Source organism: Falco cherrug, chromosome 1 (assembly GCF_023634085.1).
Source record: "Falco cherrug isolate bFalChe1 chromosome 1, bFalChe1.pri, whole genome shotgun sequence".
In the NCBI taxonomy this organism is placed as follows: domain Eukaryota; kingdom Metazoa; phylum Chordata; class Aves; order Falconiformes; family Falconidae; genus Falco; species Falco cherrug.
Window position 1 is genome coordinate 55,507,481 of NC_073697.1, and position 15,394 is coordinate 55,522,874.

Genomic DNA, 15,394 nt, shown 5'->3' on the forward strand with positions numbered 1-15,394 from the left:
TTTTTTTTTTTTCTTTTTCTTTTTGCTTTTAATGGCACAACTGAGGTCATGTTTTACTAATAATAGGTGGGGGGGTGTAGTCAGTACATTATCTTCGTGTGAAGATCTTTATGTATTGTGAATGGATATATAGTATCAAACCATGACCTTTTTATCCTTTAACTCTCCAAAGGTCAGGGACAGAAATAGAATGTGTAGAAAGAAACTGTTTGTTCTGAGCGTCAGCTTTTCCTTGTTAGGATAGCTGTGTTAATAAGTTGGTGCTGATAGCATTGAGTTTCTTCGAGGCAGGGAGGGGAGAGGAGGAAGTACCATGCTCTTGGCACTGCATGTACTTCTCCGTGCAGGCTCTCCTTGGTTGTGTAGCAGTAGCATTTAGTATATCGTGCTGCACCTGATATACTTCTCAAGCCTCTCTTGTTTTACATTGAAATGGAAGCTTCTGTCTGCGGTGTTAATTGGAGGGGTCTTGAAAACTCACTGGGAAACGGATCTTCAGAAGGTAAAATGTTCTGAACTCTGCTCAGAATAGAATGATTTTAATAGGAGCTATTGATGACGTAATGTTAGTAATGCTTCTTAGTGAGAGTCAAAGTTGCAGTCAACTAACAAAAACAAGAGAAAGTTGAGGAGTATAATGCCTGAAGTACTATGTGGGTGCCATAGGGATGCTAATTGGTCCTTCTAGGGGGGACTGCTGCTTTTGGGAGCTTCATAACGGTTCAGGTGTCTGATTCTTCTGTAGCACCCTCATGTGGCTTTAGCTCTAACATGCTGAAAGAGTATAAACCTCTAAATAACACTGCACTACTACTTATTTCCCCCTGTTTAGGAGTATGAGCATGTTTGACATGAGATGTGAAGAAGAAGCTGTGACTCAGCCTCATAGCAAAGCTCGCCATGAGAAACTGCAGAATATACACAACCAGCTGAAAGAGGATGAGACCAGATGGCAAGATGTGAGTGTGTAACATTGTCTGCAATGCTGACATTGAAGCCAGCTAGCTAGGCAGAAGAGTACAACCTGCTAAATCTACAGTTGCTCTCTAGCACTAAAATAATCAGGAGTGCTTCCTTCACTTCCCTTCCCCAACCCCAATGGATTGTTGCTAAAAGCATAGACATCCATAATTTGATGTAAATTAGAGCATACAAAGTCTTCTTGTGCCTCTGCCTGTGCACCAGGTGTTTTGCTTTTTTTAAAAAAAGCTAATTAAACTGGGATTAGGTAAAAATGAAAGCAGAACAGTTCTAACTGCTGATTTCTCTAACTTTTCTAATTAGTAAATGCCCAAAGTGACAAAACACAAGGCTAAGCAGGACAGTGAATAAATAGGTTGGACTTGGCTTTAATAATTTTGCATAGATACAGAAAGTTTTTGCAGAAGTCCAGAAACAGTGACAGAGTGACAGAACATATTTCATCTTGTCCAAGCAAATTACCCTTCAAGTTAGCTACACCCTGCTTGGGTTACAAGGCCTTTCCAAACCCACTTTCCTCTATGTGTTTTTTTAAGCTGTCCTGGCATTTGGCATTATCTTCAGCAAATTAGCAAGGACAGAAAAGCATGGTTTGCAGGTAAGTTAGTATCAGGGGTTTTAGTATCAATCCTGTTTATTCCGAAAGACTGATTTTAAATGAGGAATTTGGGACATATTTTTTTTTTATTAAAATACCCCAAACAAAACACATCTTTTCAAGAAGCTAGTACAGTAATTTCCCATTATAAGGACAGCTACTGTGAAACATCTCGGAGAGGTTTTTGGTAGAAAAGTCCAAAAAAGAACAGTATATACAACTAAGAAATAAGTTTTCATAGTAGAAAAACGAAGGACTTCAGCGGAGCGGTCTGTATGTGTGGGAAGCCATAATTTCCCAGCAGAGATAAGAATGAGTCCAAAGGCATTCAAGAGGTTTGAAAACTCTTTGCTGTTGAATGGAAAATCCTCTGAGCTAAAGTGCGTAAGTTTTCCAGGCCCTCAGCACCTTCTGCACTGAACTAAAAGTTCTGAAGAGGCACTAAAAATGCCCTTAACTGGAATGTCCTTGGCATTCAGAGGGCTTTGTGGAGACAACACCGCATTCATGGTCTGATATTTTTTATATGCCTGTGCTGTAAATTTGCCAACAATTAACAGTTTCATGGCGCTTTTTTTGTTATTGTTATTCTAAAGCATCAGAGCTGGAAAAGATAAACATGTCTGGTTTTTAATCACAAAAAGAGGAGGAGGGCTTATGTTACAAAATTTGCTAATGAAAAACTGATTTCCAAACAATAGGAAATAGTGCGAGTAGCTGAATAAAGAAATGCTTTGGTACTTCAGTGAGAATAATTAGTAACTGAGGAAAATGAAAGGCCTATGTTTCAAGAAGGGGATTATAGGCTGATATATGTAGGTCATGTGAAGAAATACTTCAATGAGCATTCCCTTGAGTGTAACGTCAATAATTTGTGGGTTTAAGCTAAATTAAAAGTGACAAGGTTTGTTCCTGGTTTTAATAAAATAAGTTATGCTTGCAGTACCTTCTGCTGTTTACCAATAAAAATGCAATTAAAATATTTGGAAAACCATGTAATTAATGAAAAAGCTTTTGACTTGAGTATGTGTACAGAATGTCTGGTTTTTATTAAAAAAAGAATTTGTTAGAGTGCATGAAAAATAATCTGTATACCAATCTCCTGATGTTGTAAAGTTAATGATAAGTGTGCACTTACAGTTTCCTGGGAAGTTATTTTTCTTTGCAGAAGTTCTGCAGAGGTTACTTTTTACATGTAAATTTTTTTTCCCATTACTAGTTAGCTGCAAAGAAATTTTACAGCTTAGGAAACTTACTTACTATAATACTTTTACTGTAAAAAAGATCTTGTCTCTGTACCCCCCAGGACTTGTGAATTCATAACCCAAGCAGGATACAAGACATAGGTGCCCATAACAGGCATCTCCTGTGACTCTCTGGTTTAGTGTCAGGCTGGTTTTGCAAGAAAAGTAAAGAACTGGAATCAGTCGATCTTCTGGACAATTTTAGGCAGGCAGATTCCAAAAACAGTAAGATTATTACTTCAACAAGGACATATCTATATAGCTGGATACAAACCACAGGCTTTTTGCTCTGTCACATCTCTTTACCAGCCAGGTGTGAGCCACTTTAGTCCCTAACCTATGTTGCTCAGATCTGGGTCCAAAATATTGGATGGTGCCCATGAGGAAGAATTTAAGTTTGGATGCTGCACTGGATTTTTCTGTGCATGGGTCAGCCATGCTTGCCTGCAGTTGACTGATAGCATGGACAAAGTATGGGACTATCAAGTCTCCAAGACATACTGTCAGTGCGGCTGTAGTTCATGGTGAAACAGCGTCCCTTACTCCAATGAACTCCTGCCTCCCATACATCTGATTATTGAAATTCTTCACCAAACATAATTTTGCTACTTCATCTTCCTGGGGAATCAGGTTTTGTCCCTAATGTTGGCACAAGTAAAAGTGAGTGCCCTGACTTGTCCTTTTAGACCAAATTTCCTGGTATTATTACCTAGCATGTTTCTACACTTAGCATGACAAAGCTAAAAAGACAATACACCAGCGGAGCTATGAAATCCTTACTGGGTCCTGCTGTTAGGAGAAAAATCAGTCTTCATTTTATGGTATAATCTTCTTTTCTCTTTAAAATAAACATTGCTGCCAGCAGGTGATGGGACCCCAGTCCACAGCCAGGAACAGGCTTTGCAAAGCGGCTGGCTGTGTTCATTGGTTTCTCTGGCCAGTTTTTAGCTATTTGCAGCTCTGCATTCAGGTGCCTTCCTTCTCTCACAGGACCTGGCTCGGTGGAAGAGTCGTCGAAGGAGCGCTTCACAGGATTTAATAAAAAAAGAAGCTGAGAGAAAGAAAATGGAAAGGTTATTGTCTGGAGACGGAACAAATGAGCGTAGAAAAAGCATCAAAACCTACCGAGAAATTGTGGAAGAGAAGTACGTTCTTTTACTGAAGTGCAGTGGCATGTCTGAAAATGCTGTGTGGTCCATAGGTGATAGGTAACTGTGGACAGCCATGCCTGCAGGCCTGGGGTGAGGGAGAGGGAAGGATATTGATGGAGCAGAGGAAATAGGAGTGATTTCTGGCATTAATTTTAATGCGATGGTCTCTCTTGTGTTGTCTCCTGTGCAGAGAGAGGAGAGAGCGGGAGCTTCATGAGGCATACAAGAATGCAAAGTCACAGGAGGAGGCTGAGAGCATCCTCCAGCAGTACATCGAAAGATTCACTATCAGTGAAGCTGTCCTTGAGCGTTTGCAGATGCCAAAAATTCTGGAAAGAAGCCATTCAGTGGAGCCAAATTCCCCACTGAAGGACCCAAATCCTCTGAGATATTTAAGGCAACAGTCACTGCCTGCTCCAAAATTCACTGCCACCATTGAAGCAACCATTGTTCCTACTGCTGAATTAGAGCCCAGTGGTTCAACAGGCCGCACATCTCCCAGCAAAAGTGTTGTCTCCAAGGCTGTGCCTATGCTGACACCCAAGCCTTACTCACAACCCAAAAATACACAGGAAGTTTTAAAGAACTTTAAGGTAGGATACGTTGCACTCCCCAAAGTCAAACAGGAGGCAAAGAGATCCTGACTAAATCATCTGAATGTAAATGTGTTTAATGCAATTAAGTAGAAAATGGTTGCTGCATTCTGATGTTATAAAACTCAGCTTCGTGCTCTGTGCTGCCCAGTCCAGTGGTCTCTTCTTGGTTACCAACCTTCTTAGAAACTTGACCTGTTTAGGATGGAATATTTTTGCTGGTCATTTTTTCTCAGGCTAAATTTGTTTGGGAAAAGACAGGGAAAGGGGGATCTCTAAGAAAGAAGCAAGGCTTTTTCTTGGAAGGAGGTTAGGAAAGAGCATGTTGTCATGGTTTTTTTGTTTTTAAACAAAAGGGAAGGGGCAGGGAGTGTGGAGGCCCTGACTTCCAGAGCAAGACCTGAACTGGCTTTTGTGTCAGGGATCTGATTTTCCCCATGCCCAGACAAGCATGTCCCCTTCAGCCAAGTCATAAGCCTTTGTGACACTGCAGCGTGCGTGTATTAGTGTGGAGAGCCCCTACTCCCTCAGAGTCAAGACCCAGCTTGCCCAATGATACTCTCTGTCCTAAACATGCTTCTCACCAGGGATGAATGTGGAAAGCTGCTTCACCGGCTTAAAGAGGGGATGCAGGCTGTCCATGCAGGTTTAAGGGAACCAGTTGGTACTGGGGCAGCCATGTAACTGGGGACTGTTGGTGAGAGAGGGCGAGTGACTGCATTGGATTGCAAAAACTGTGCAAAGATCATGGGAGTAAAAGAAGTAAGAGAGCTCTGACAAAAGCAGAGCTGCCTGGAACAGGGAGCCGGCTATGAGTTTTGTGGAGGAAGGGGATAGAAGAAGAGATAGAAGCTGGGATATGAAACCTGAGGAGTGTATCTTTGGCCTGGGTGGATGTGGGGAAGGGGAATAAGATACTGAACCAATGATGAAGGCAATGAAGTTGGGCGTGTTAGAGAGAACAGGCCAAATAAGTCAGGTTTGAAGAAATCTGCTTCTCACAGTGCCTGTAGTAAGACTGGAGCTTCCCCAAGTCTCATTGTAGCCTTCTAAGCAGTGCAAAGCCTACTGGCATGGGTGTCCCCAGCCTGTAGAGTTTTGAGTCCTCTTGTGTCTGCCATTGCTATCTGATACTTCGCTAGTGACATGCAGGGTCCCTGCAGCCTGCTGATGTCCCAGTAGCATTGCTACCATGTATATTCAGGTTGTTTACTTTTTTAAAAATAAGTCAGCTTTGTATAGATGGTGAAAAAGCTTGTTGTGATGTCTAGGTCCTTGAAGTCTGTCCCAGCTCCTGTGGACCCCCCCATGTTTCCTAGTTGAAATGTGAAACTGGTAATTTCTATTTCTCCTATACTTCAGCTGGTATTCACCTAGAGTTTACATTTTAGACATCAGTGAATCATCTTTTCTGATCCATGCCACTTTTTTCCTCAGAGAACCAAGATGTATGTGTGTATCACCCTCACGTTAATGCATATATAGTTCACATATGTGGGGAGAAACTAACCCACGGACACTTCTACCCTCCACCACCCACCACTAGAAGTCTGTCTAGATCTTGTTCACTTGATGTGGAAGAATGTGGTTTGTCTCAGTAGGAATCATTCCCTAGCACATGTAGCTGTAGCATTATTTTCCCTTGAAACACCAGTCTGTCAATGATTCTCAGCTCTGGTGACAATATGTTGACTTGCTCCAGATCAGGTGACAATATGTTGACTTGCTCCAGATCAGAAGGAAAGGAGTAGGTTTGTTTAACTCTACAGCCAGGACATCTATCCTGATCGTTCAAACATTTGGTTTTCCTCCTTTAAATATAAATAGAGAAATGTCTTAGTCTAAACAGAGACACTAAAATGGATGGTGCAGCCTGCAAATGTTTTCCTGACTCTTTTATTTCTGAAGTCTTTCAAGACCTGCCTCTCTAGTAGGTAATCCAGCACACAATCCCAGAAGACTTGGGGCTCGGTGTCTGCCCACACTTGCATTTGGAAATAAACCCTAGGAGTGCTACTGTGTTGAGTGGATAACATCAGTGAGGAAAGAGAAGGAACCTGTTGATCTGTAAGATCTGTAAGAAGGGGTGAAAACCCTTGCAGACCCAGGGAGCTGATTGCACGAGGTGCTAACTGCCTTCACCTCCCCGCACGCACGCACGTCTGTCAGAGCTGAGGATGCCCAGCAGCTTGGAGATGGCCCCTTAGTTAATCACCCTCAGATAGAGAACAGACCTCTGGATGCATGTATACAAGAAGTCAATGGGAGGAGTTTGCCTTCAGCTTAGCACTGGTGGCATATACTAAGCTGGAATGCCTCTCTTGAGGTACCCAAGCTGTTTACCTAAAAGTAAAGTACTGAAGATAATTAAATGATGAAATAAAGAGTGGGGCAAGGAGGATGAGGTGGGAAGAACTTCGTCGTCTTAAACTGTGTTTCAGTTTGATAGGGTAAACTTGCTGCATCAGTTTTCAATAACAGTAAAATAAGCGAGAAGGTCCCATGGTGTGTCTTACCTCTGCACTTGTTTTCACATGTGTTTTTTGAGTATCCCGTACCTGTGGAGAAACCTGAAATGACTACTCACAATATATATCCCGGATAGCTTCTCTAAGAAATCACTGACCTATGCCAATTATACCCCCAAAGTCCAATGATTAGCAGAGAAGACTGTCCATATTTACTCCCTCACCTTTGCGTTGTCTCCATGATGACCATTTTGCAAGTAAGGATCTCTGCACAGAGTAACAAAGCTCTCCTTCAAATCTATTTAAAACTCACCTCTGCTGACAAGCCTATAAATATCTGTGCTGTAGCTAGGCAGGAGCAATATGGTGTTACTGATACCTAGTCCTCTCTTGGTCTCTCTCCAGCTGGGCCCTCTTACGGTGAATGGCTTCTGAGTTCTTTGTAGCCAGACTTTTTTCATGTATACCATGGCTTCTACAAACAGCCCTCCAAACTGAAGTCTTTACATGCCACCTCCATTCAGAACATAATTACAAAGTATTAAAGTCCCAAGAGGAAGCTGTATCAGTGCAGAGGAAGAAGCTAGAGCTGATTTTGTGTTTTCATCCTTGCTTAAGGGTTTCTAAGTGGGAATATGTGCCCACCAAGGAGCTAGCTTGACCCTGAGAACAAAGTAGTTAAACTGTTTCTGCACTCTCCTTTTCGTGGAGACCGCATAAAATCATTTTCTGGGAAAGCAGCTATCTGTTTTATCGCCTCATCAAGAAGGAGGAATGCCCAGTTTTATTTGTTGGTTCCTTGCTTCCCTGTTAAAAACAGTAAAGAAACAAGTGAATGAACTCGGCTGCTCCTGACCCTTCAAAGTTCACATGACAGTGCTTCAGGAAGCATGGTCTACTAATACTGTGGTGCGTTAGTCAGGGTGCGTAGCAGTTCATCAGCATAATTAGTCCTGGGGAACCTGCTTGCCTCCTGCATGAAGCAATGCAAAACCCAACAGTTTTAATCTAAATTTGACATAAATCTTTTTTGTTCTTTTAAACTCCATTGATCTGTGATGCATGCAGAAGGTGCCTGTATGTTACTGGGAGAATGAAATCTGGGAACTCGGGGAATCCAGAAAAATTGCTATTACTGCCTGTCTGTATTTTGTTTATGACCCACCTGGAATAGGGTTTTCTTCTCTCTTGGCTTGTTGAATGAAATGTGTGCTTGGCTCTGACCTTCACTTACGGCACAGACTGTGTCAACAATTGTAGTATCATGTTGAAATCCTAATTTCCTAAATTCCTCTGAATGCTAATTGTCTCAGCATATTTATTTAACTGTATTCGCAGGTAGATGGAAAAGTCAGCATCAATGGAGAAAATTTCAACGGCGTGGAAGAGAAGGATAAAGAGTGTACAACAGTAATATTTACTCCTTCGCCAAGCAGATCTCTGAAATTTGATGAAGTAGCCAGAGGGGACAGGCCCCCGGTAGAGTTGAAGAAGGACCCCACAAGTGTTGAGCTCAGTTTACAGAGGCCTGCCACTCAGAGTGTGCACAAAGAGCCAACAGTAAGACCAACACGAACAAACCAGCCTTACTTTCTCTGCCAATTTTCTGTCTCATAACATATTTAATCACAAACTAATGAAATCCAAGTGCTTATGTTTGCTTTATTTCAAGAGGGTGTGCCCAGACCCGGAAAAAAAAAATCCTTTGTAAATTAAAGGCTTCTTTTTTGGGATGTGGGTAGAGAAATGGGAGGGAAAGATTCAAAAAACTTTTTGCAGTCGGTGCCTTTTTTTTTTTTTTTTTTTTTTTTTTTTTTCAGATGTCATGCAGCTGATAAGCATGCATTAAATGTGCTGGGCCAGGGAGAAAGGGAGAAATGGACTCTGTCCCCCAGCTATTGTGCAGATTTATTCAGTGCTTCTCCTGATGTTAGCTGATTAGATCACCAACATAATTGGACTCTGCGAGCCATTATAATTAGTCTCAGTTTTCAATTTTCAAAGAAGAGCATGTGGATGTGCTGGCAGTTTTGAGCATTCAGCTTTCATTCCTCTCTCAGAAGTATTAGAAAAGGGGATAAGCTATTGAAATGCTCAGAGGGACCAATGTGCTTCTTAACTGCCTTATCAAAGAAAAAAATTAATTTTACCTTTTCATCTTTCACTCCCCCTCTTACCCAGAGAAAAATGCAGGAATAAAACTAGAGCGTATCGCAGCAGGAATCTAGATGCTACAAAACTGTAATAAAAGTAGATAGTAAAAACAACACAAGAAACAAGGACCAGACTGCAAATAAAAGCATGTAAAAGGGTTGCAAACAAGTGGCAGGAGAGGGAATTCTTGCTGTTACTTTCTGTGTAACAACAAAGAGAATCGGAGATGTGGTGAGAGCTGGAGTATGATAATTTTTTGCTTTCTTCTCAGATTTCATCCAAGCATTGGCCAGATGGGTAACAGGGAGCAGGCAGGGATCTGCCCTGGGGAGTGGTGGTTCATTCATGCCAAAGGGCTTGCGACTTACCCCCCTGCTTCTGCCAGTCTCTGGCCATGGACAACCAAGCCTTGGAGCCTGCAGCAAGCATGGGAGCTGGGATGTGCTGTGAGCATGGACTTGATCGTGTCAGAGGGAGCTAGTACAGAGTCCAAAGTGAATGATTTGCAGGGAGGAAGGCAGGGATGGCAGAGCAGAGGCTGCTCTTGTCAGAATGAATTGGCTGTAGGGGAAAAGCTAGTTAAGCGTGTTGTCTGATATGGGAGAGCTAGTAATGGGAATGTTTGGAGGATAGAGAAAAGCCTCAGTTTGCTGTAAGATTAGGATTAGAAGCACAATGGCAATCAGAAAAGTAGCCAATTGAACATGTTACTGTCTCCTTTTTTACAATTTCCAGACCAGTATAGCTGTAGAAGAGTTGAGAGGAAATTCAGAAATAGAAGCCACTGTTAGGGGTTGGGGGTGTTTGTACCTGTTTGATGCCCTCTCATCCTTTCCTTTCTACAGCTCTGAGGATGATGTGGCCAGCTGAACACAGATTTTTCTGTGGCCGCTTTCTGCTTCCAGTGTCTTAGCCCTCATGGTGATATTGGCAAAGGAAGCAGAAGAGTTTGAATTCTCACGTTCCTGGTGACTGACATTTGCAGAATACCTCCTGGTTTGTAGGCTTGAGTGCGCTTAAGTGATGAAGCCATCTAGAGAGAATGCATGTGCACTCCAGTGGTGCTATTGACAGAGTTTCTTTGCTCTAACTAAGAGTTTTATATTGCTAGCTTCATGATTTCATCAATAATGTGACTGGGTAATGCAAATCATCATAATTACTCCCGGCGCTTCAGCTTCAAGCAAAGGTATGTGTCAAGCATGTCAAGGGCAGAGCAAGGAGAGCAGACTGCTTTGAGGGCGATCTTACATGGGGAAACAAGTAGAATGCACTGAGCGTGATGAAGGGGGGAAGAGAAGGAGAGCTGCCTGTGGCTAGAAGGGAATTTGCCAGCCTAAGATAAGATTACAGGGTCTGTTCCTCCTAGATGTTTGCTTCTCTTTACCCAGCTGCTTCGTTTTAATTTTCCACGTCCCCAGGCCTTAGTGTAAGGCATTGGCAGTAATTTAGCTATTGAGCATGCAGAAATGCCCTGGTGCATTGATGGGAAGGGCTTAGATGCCAGGTTACAGAGACGGGGCATGGTGCTGGTGCTTGGCTCCTTCACTGTGTGAGCTGGGGCACAGACCAGCACTGCTATAGGCAGTTCGGTATGGATGCGATCAGGGGGCCTGCAAGAACTGCACAGCTATGCTGGACTCGCTTCACTCAGGCTTCTCCCTGTACCTATTTTACTTCAGTTTCTGGACAGCTAACGCAAGCCTGCATCTGCAGAGTCTGAAATGCTAAACTCTTCTCTGAAGGCATAACCCCTCCTAGGAAGGCTGGAAATTCAAATTAGGAAGGAAGAGAGCCTCCTGGGCTTGTCCCGCTCGCCATAAAACATAGCCTCTTGCTGGGTAGGATGATGAATATCTTAGTTGTCACTGTGAGCCCTCCAGAGGAGAAGAAGGGGGTTGCTTTTTGCCCCAGCAGGGTGGGGCTTCCAAGCCACACGTTCTTGGAAGTAAGAAAACCTTCTGAAGCTGCCGCTGTAACACCTCCCACAAGGAGAAAACAGGGCTATAGTTTTTGTCTGATGCTTAACCCTACTGAATTTTTAGGAGAAGAGGAGAAGACAACAGAAACAGGCATAGCAAAGCAGCTGAGATGAAGAAGCAGAGCTGTCTGGAGTGGAAGAAACAACTACGTTTCTTTTGCCTTGAGAAAACTTACAAATGAGCATGTTTTCAAAGGCTTTTCTAAACTTGCTTTCACTGCCTTTATTTACTTTATTGATGCAGCTTTTGTTAGCTATGTCCTTCCCAGGCTCTGAGTAAGATTCACAGGCACTAGTTCCTCTGTCTGTTAGGAGATGCTGTTTCTAGGGTTTTTTCCCCTGGAGTTGCTGAGAGATTTGTTTCGTTTTTGTATTTTATTCGTTCATTTTCTGCCGAGTCTCGTTTGTGAAATATATATTCCTTTTCATATATACATTACCTTTGGCCCTCCTGTCCTCCCCTTCTGATTCTCCCCCTGTTCTTTGCATGCCCCTTGCTCCTCCTCCGTCCCTCTTAGGGCTGCTCCCCTGCTGTTTCAGTTCAGTTGTCAAATGAACTAGCCCTGTCTTCTCTCTGCCTGGCAGGCTTCCCTTTGAAGCTCTGTAGCTCTGCTCTAAATCTGTCCAGTTGGCCTCAGGCATTGTCTGTAATACGGGAAGAGTCTGTGCAACTGTACTTCAACGGCTCTTTTGGCCTGCAGTTTGGAAAACGGTTTAGTCAGGTTGCACCACTTAAAACGCTAATACGATTGAGGGTTTTGGGGAGCTAGAGGAGTGCAGGGATCATTTTGTATGGGTGAGACCTCAGTGTCAGTTGTCTTTTTAACAGAGAAGAACCTCATCTATATGTGAATCAAATAATGATTGGCAGTCAGAGACTGATTGGAAAACGTATGTAACTCCTGCCTAAATCTACTATGAAATGAGATGCAAAAAGCTGCAGCAGGTAGGGAGGCTGGTAAAGAAAAATATTATCAAGAAACTATACTTGTGTCTGTAGTGTATAGGTAAAGTACTTAGATTGGGGGGGGGGGGATTTTACAAGAGAGTTAACTTTATTCAAAATAGCATGATAGCATGTGAAATTTTGCCTATGATTTCAGGCTAGAAAGGATAAATTTAACCTATGAGCAAGACGAAAATATCCTACCCGGTGTTTGTGGAGCTATGTGCTGCTAAGAGAGGCAGTAGGTAAAGCACACCTCTCTTACTGCAGCTGGAAAAACTGGGACAAAGGTCCAAGGACTGACTGATCAGTCAGCGGCAATGCCAGCAATAATGTGAGAATCGTCTGCTCACCCTGGTTCTACCTGTCAGCCATTAGGTTGTGTTTTCTTTCCATTACACAGAACAGCAGTGCACATTGAAAATGCTGAGAAGTTGTATCCTCTAGCTCTTTGAATCAGAAGTTGGCAAAGTAAATGTTTTATTTTAAAAAAATATTTGTGCAGATTGTAGTGTAGGGGGATTAATTTGTCAGTGAGTGACATCACTGTATTTTAACCAATCTTTGTATGAGCATTTAAAAATTATTGGCTTGTTATAGCTCTAATTATAGCTTTGCTGTGATCAACCAAGAAAAAAATAAATATAGACAGCAACTTTAAAAAGATCAGGGCAAGGTGGTGATGGTGGAGAGAGATTTTGGCTTTCTTTTAATTTTTCACTAGCTAGCTTAAACTTGTCTATTTCTACTCACTGCATGCTTGGCACAAAATAAACTTGTTTTCTATATCCAAGTAACACTCTCCTTCATCTTCAAAAATCCACTGATTGAACTGAGATTAAAGTACAAGCTTTCTTGTGGTTGAGGATTGTTGGCCAAACTACAGGAGAGCAGGGCTGAAATCCTGATTTGTACATATCTGGTAGGACAAGTCTTTGTTCTTTGATTCATTACAAGAAACACTTGTAGAGTAAGTACGTCTGTTCCCGATTGACAGCTTTGCCTTGAACCACACATGGGAAGATGTGTGAAGGGCTGGACTACGTGAAGGGAAAATGCTCTAGGATGAGAAGTAAGAGCAGCAAAGGTTCAAAGCAGCTAGAAGGGAACTGTGCTCAGGATTTGGTTACGAACTTGGCGTCCATGTCTCCTGTCCTCCAGAAACCTTTTCAGTGTCTGTAAGAGGCAGGAGCTTATTTTACATCTGAGTTGAGCAGTAACTGCAGAAAAATAGCAAGCAGGAATACTTAACATTGTTTCTTGCAACACTTTCAAGGCTTCTTTGTCAATTACTGATCCACTCTGATCTTTGTTTCTAATAGCTGGCCTGAGCAGAGCATTATACACTGCCAGGTGAGGCAGATAATGTGTCAGAGCAGTGTTCTGGCTGTAGTACTATGCTGGCTTAGCATGCAAGGCACTTAGCTGTGGCAGCCCAAGGTCATGCCACTGTTACTGCTCACAGCAACAGAAAATGCTAGATTTGATGAGGAGATCATTGTATAAAATTTTTGAAGTCAATGATATGTATAGAACTTCAGTCACAGAAGTTTGAAAGATGTGTCAGGCAATTTCTACATGTGGCTGTTGATACTGCAACCAATTTCAGTCCTGAGTGATTTTACAGCATTTAAAACTGTAGTTCTAAATGATTCTTCCTGGTATCTCTGCATTCTTTCTGGTTCCAGAGAGCTTGTTTTGTCGTGTTTTCATAGAAAATAACAGTATTTCATGTGATTTTGTGTACAAGTAGTGTTAACTGACCTATGTTTTGATTTAATTTACAATAAGGGTTAATAAAGTTCTACTGTAACCTCCTTTGGAGTTTGAATTCTTGTAGTAGTTGTGATGTTCGGTGTTTTAGGGGTTCCTAGTTGTGTATTTTTAGGGTTTTATAAGGGTGTAAAGTTCTGCCACAGCGATAGTGTGGCTGTTTCTGACTTGCATGGTCTTCATTAAAGAAATACTTGGACTGATACCCTAGTTCATGGGATAAAAATCCTGTCTGACACAAACTGAACTAATTTTCCTGCCTAATAGGTGTTTGATAACACTGTCTAGTCAGCTGTGCCTGTGTCTTTGTTAAATGGATACCTGGTTAGCAGAACTGAGGTGTTGCTTTGTCCTCTGTTACTGATGTGCTCGTAACTGCAACTGCAATCAATATTTAACTTTCCATCGTGGACTAAGGCTTCTAAATCCTAAATGGAGAAGCTGACTTTAACTCCTGAGTAGCTAGATGCATGGGGTAATAAAAACACCAGTCCAAGCAGAAGCATTCTTCGGTTTTCAGGATTTAATGGGACCAGCCTTGTTCTGGGGGCAGAGATAACCACAGCCCCTATGCAGCAAGGTGTTTCCTACTTTCCTCGCAGGCTTCATTGCCTGTAGTGGTGGACAAGCAGGTGTTGTGTGACCTTCCCTTGCAGGCACCTGCAGCAGAGCCAGCATATGGAGTGGCTCTGTGATCCTGCAGAATGATGCCTCGGCCCACACAAATGCGTGTGGCTGCAGTAGGGTGGTGTCGAGAGGCTGTGTGGGTTCTTCATCCCAAAGCATGAGAGCTCCTCTGAAATGCCTCAGAAACATCACTGGCCACGTTGTTTGTTTTTTCAGTGTCCATGTCAGAATACGATCCTCTTAGGCACAATGAAATGTTTGTATGCCTTTTTGCATGTTCAGTAATAACATCATAATTCGATTACAAAATATTTATGAAACGTGAATGATGGTAGTCTGTGGTAGAGAAGACATTTTATCAGCAGTATCAGTACAAGAATTTTCTTAAGTGTATATACCTGTGGATAAAATACCAGATAATATTACATTACTTGGTCTTATAAATAGAATTAGATATGGTGGGAATGACAGAGTTCCCTAGTGAAGCTGACTTAATTTTTTTATAAATTACTTACTAATCAGTTTTATATTTTTAGCTCTGTGTTGCTAGCATTTAATTGCTCAGCAGAGGGGGAAGAGTCAAGTCTTGTGAACAGGAACAGAATTTCTGCATGCCAATGCATGCCATTGCAAAATGCAATTTTCCTGCAGCAAGCAGTAGCTTTTTTTTTTTTTTTTTTTTTTTTTTACTCCTCTTTAAAAGAATTTCTATAAATAACATCTATGTCTATACCTGGTTCAACCTCCTGGATATAGGTTATAGGTAGATTGTGCAGGATAGCTACATGATGCAGCACTGTGTTTAGGTTCCTGAGGTAACTCTAGACCCAGAGGTGATACAAGTGCATCATGTCTGTGCATTCGCCAAGCTTTTAAAA

The 15,394-nt window shown here is 42.1% G+C and overlaps 1 protein-coding gene and 1 long non-coding RNA gene across 2 annotated transcripts in view; one reads left to right on the forward strand and one right to left on the reverse strand.

The window, feature by feature from the left end:
• Positions 1–15,394, forward strand: part of LIMCH1 (LIM and calponin homology domains 1) — a 181,435-nt gene that overhangs the window by 139,269 nt on the left and 26,772 nt on the right. Inside the window, exons 17-20 of the mRNA XM_055723513.1 lie at positions 833–959; positions 3,814–3,968; positions 4,165–4,567; positions 8,374–8,595. Of these exons, the coding sequence (XP_055579488.1) occupies positions 833–959; positions 3,814–3,968; positions 4,165–4,567; positions 8,374–8,595 (907 nt within the window). The remainder of the gene's footprint in view (positions 1–832; positions 960–3,813; positions 3,969–4,164; positions 4,568–8,373; positions 8,596–15,394) is intronic.
• Positions 2,240–9,644, reverse strand: LOC129737046 (uncharacterized). Its single transcript, XR_008734430.1, has 4 exons — positions 9,558–9,644; positions 7,084–7,125; positions 3,949–4,156; positions 2,240–3,874 (listed from the first exon to the last, which is right to left on the reverse strand). It is a non-coding gene; the product is annotated as an uncharacterized LOC129737046 (long non-coding RNA).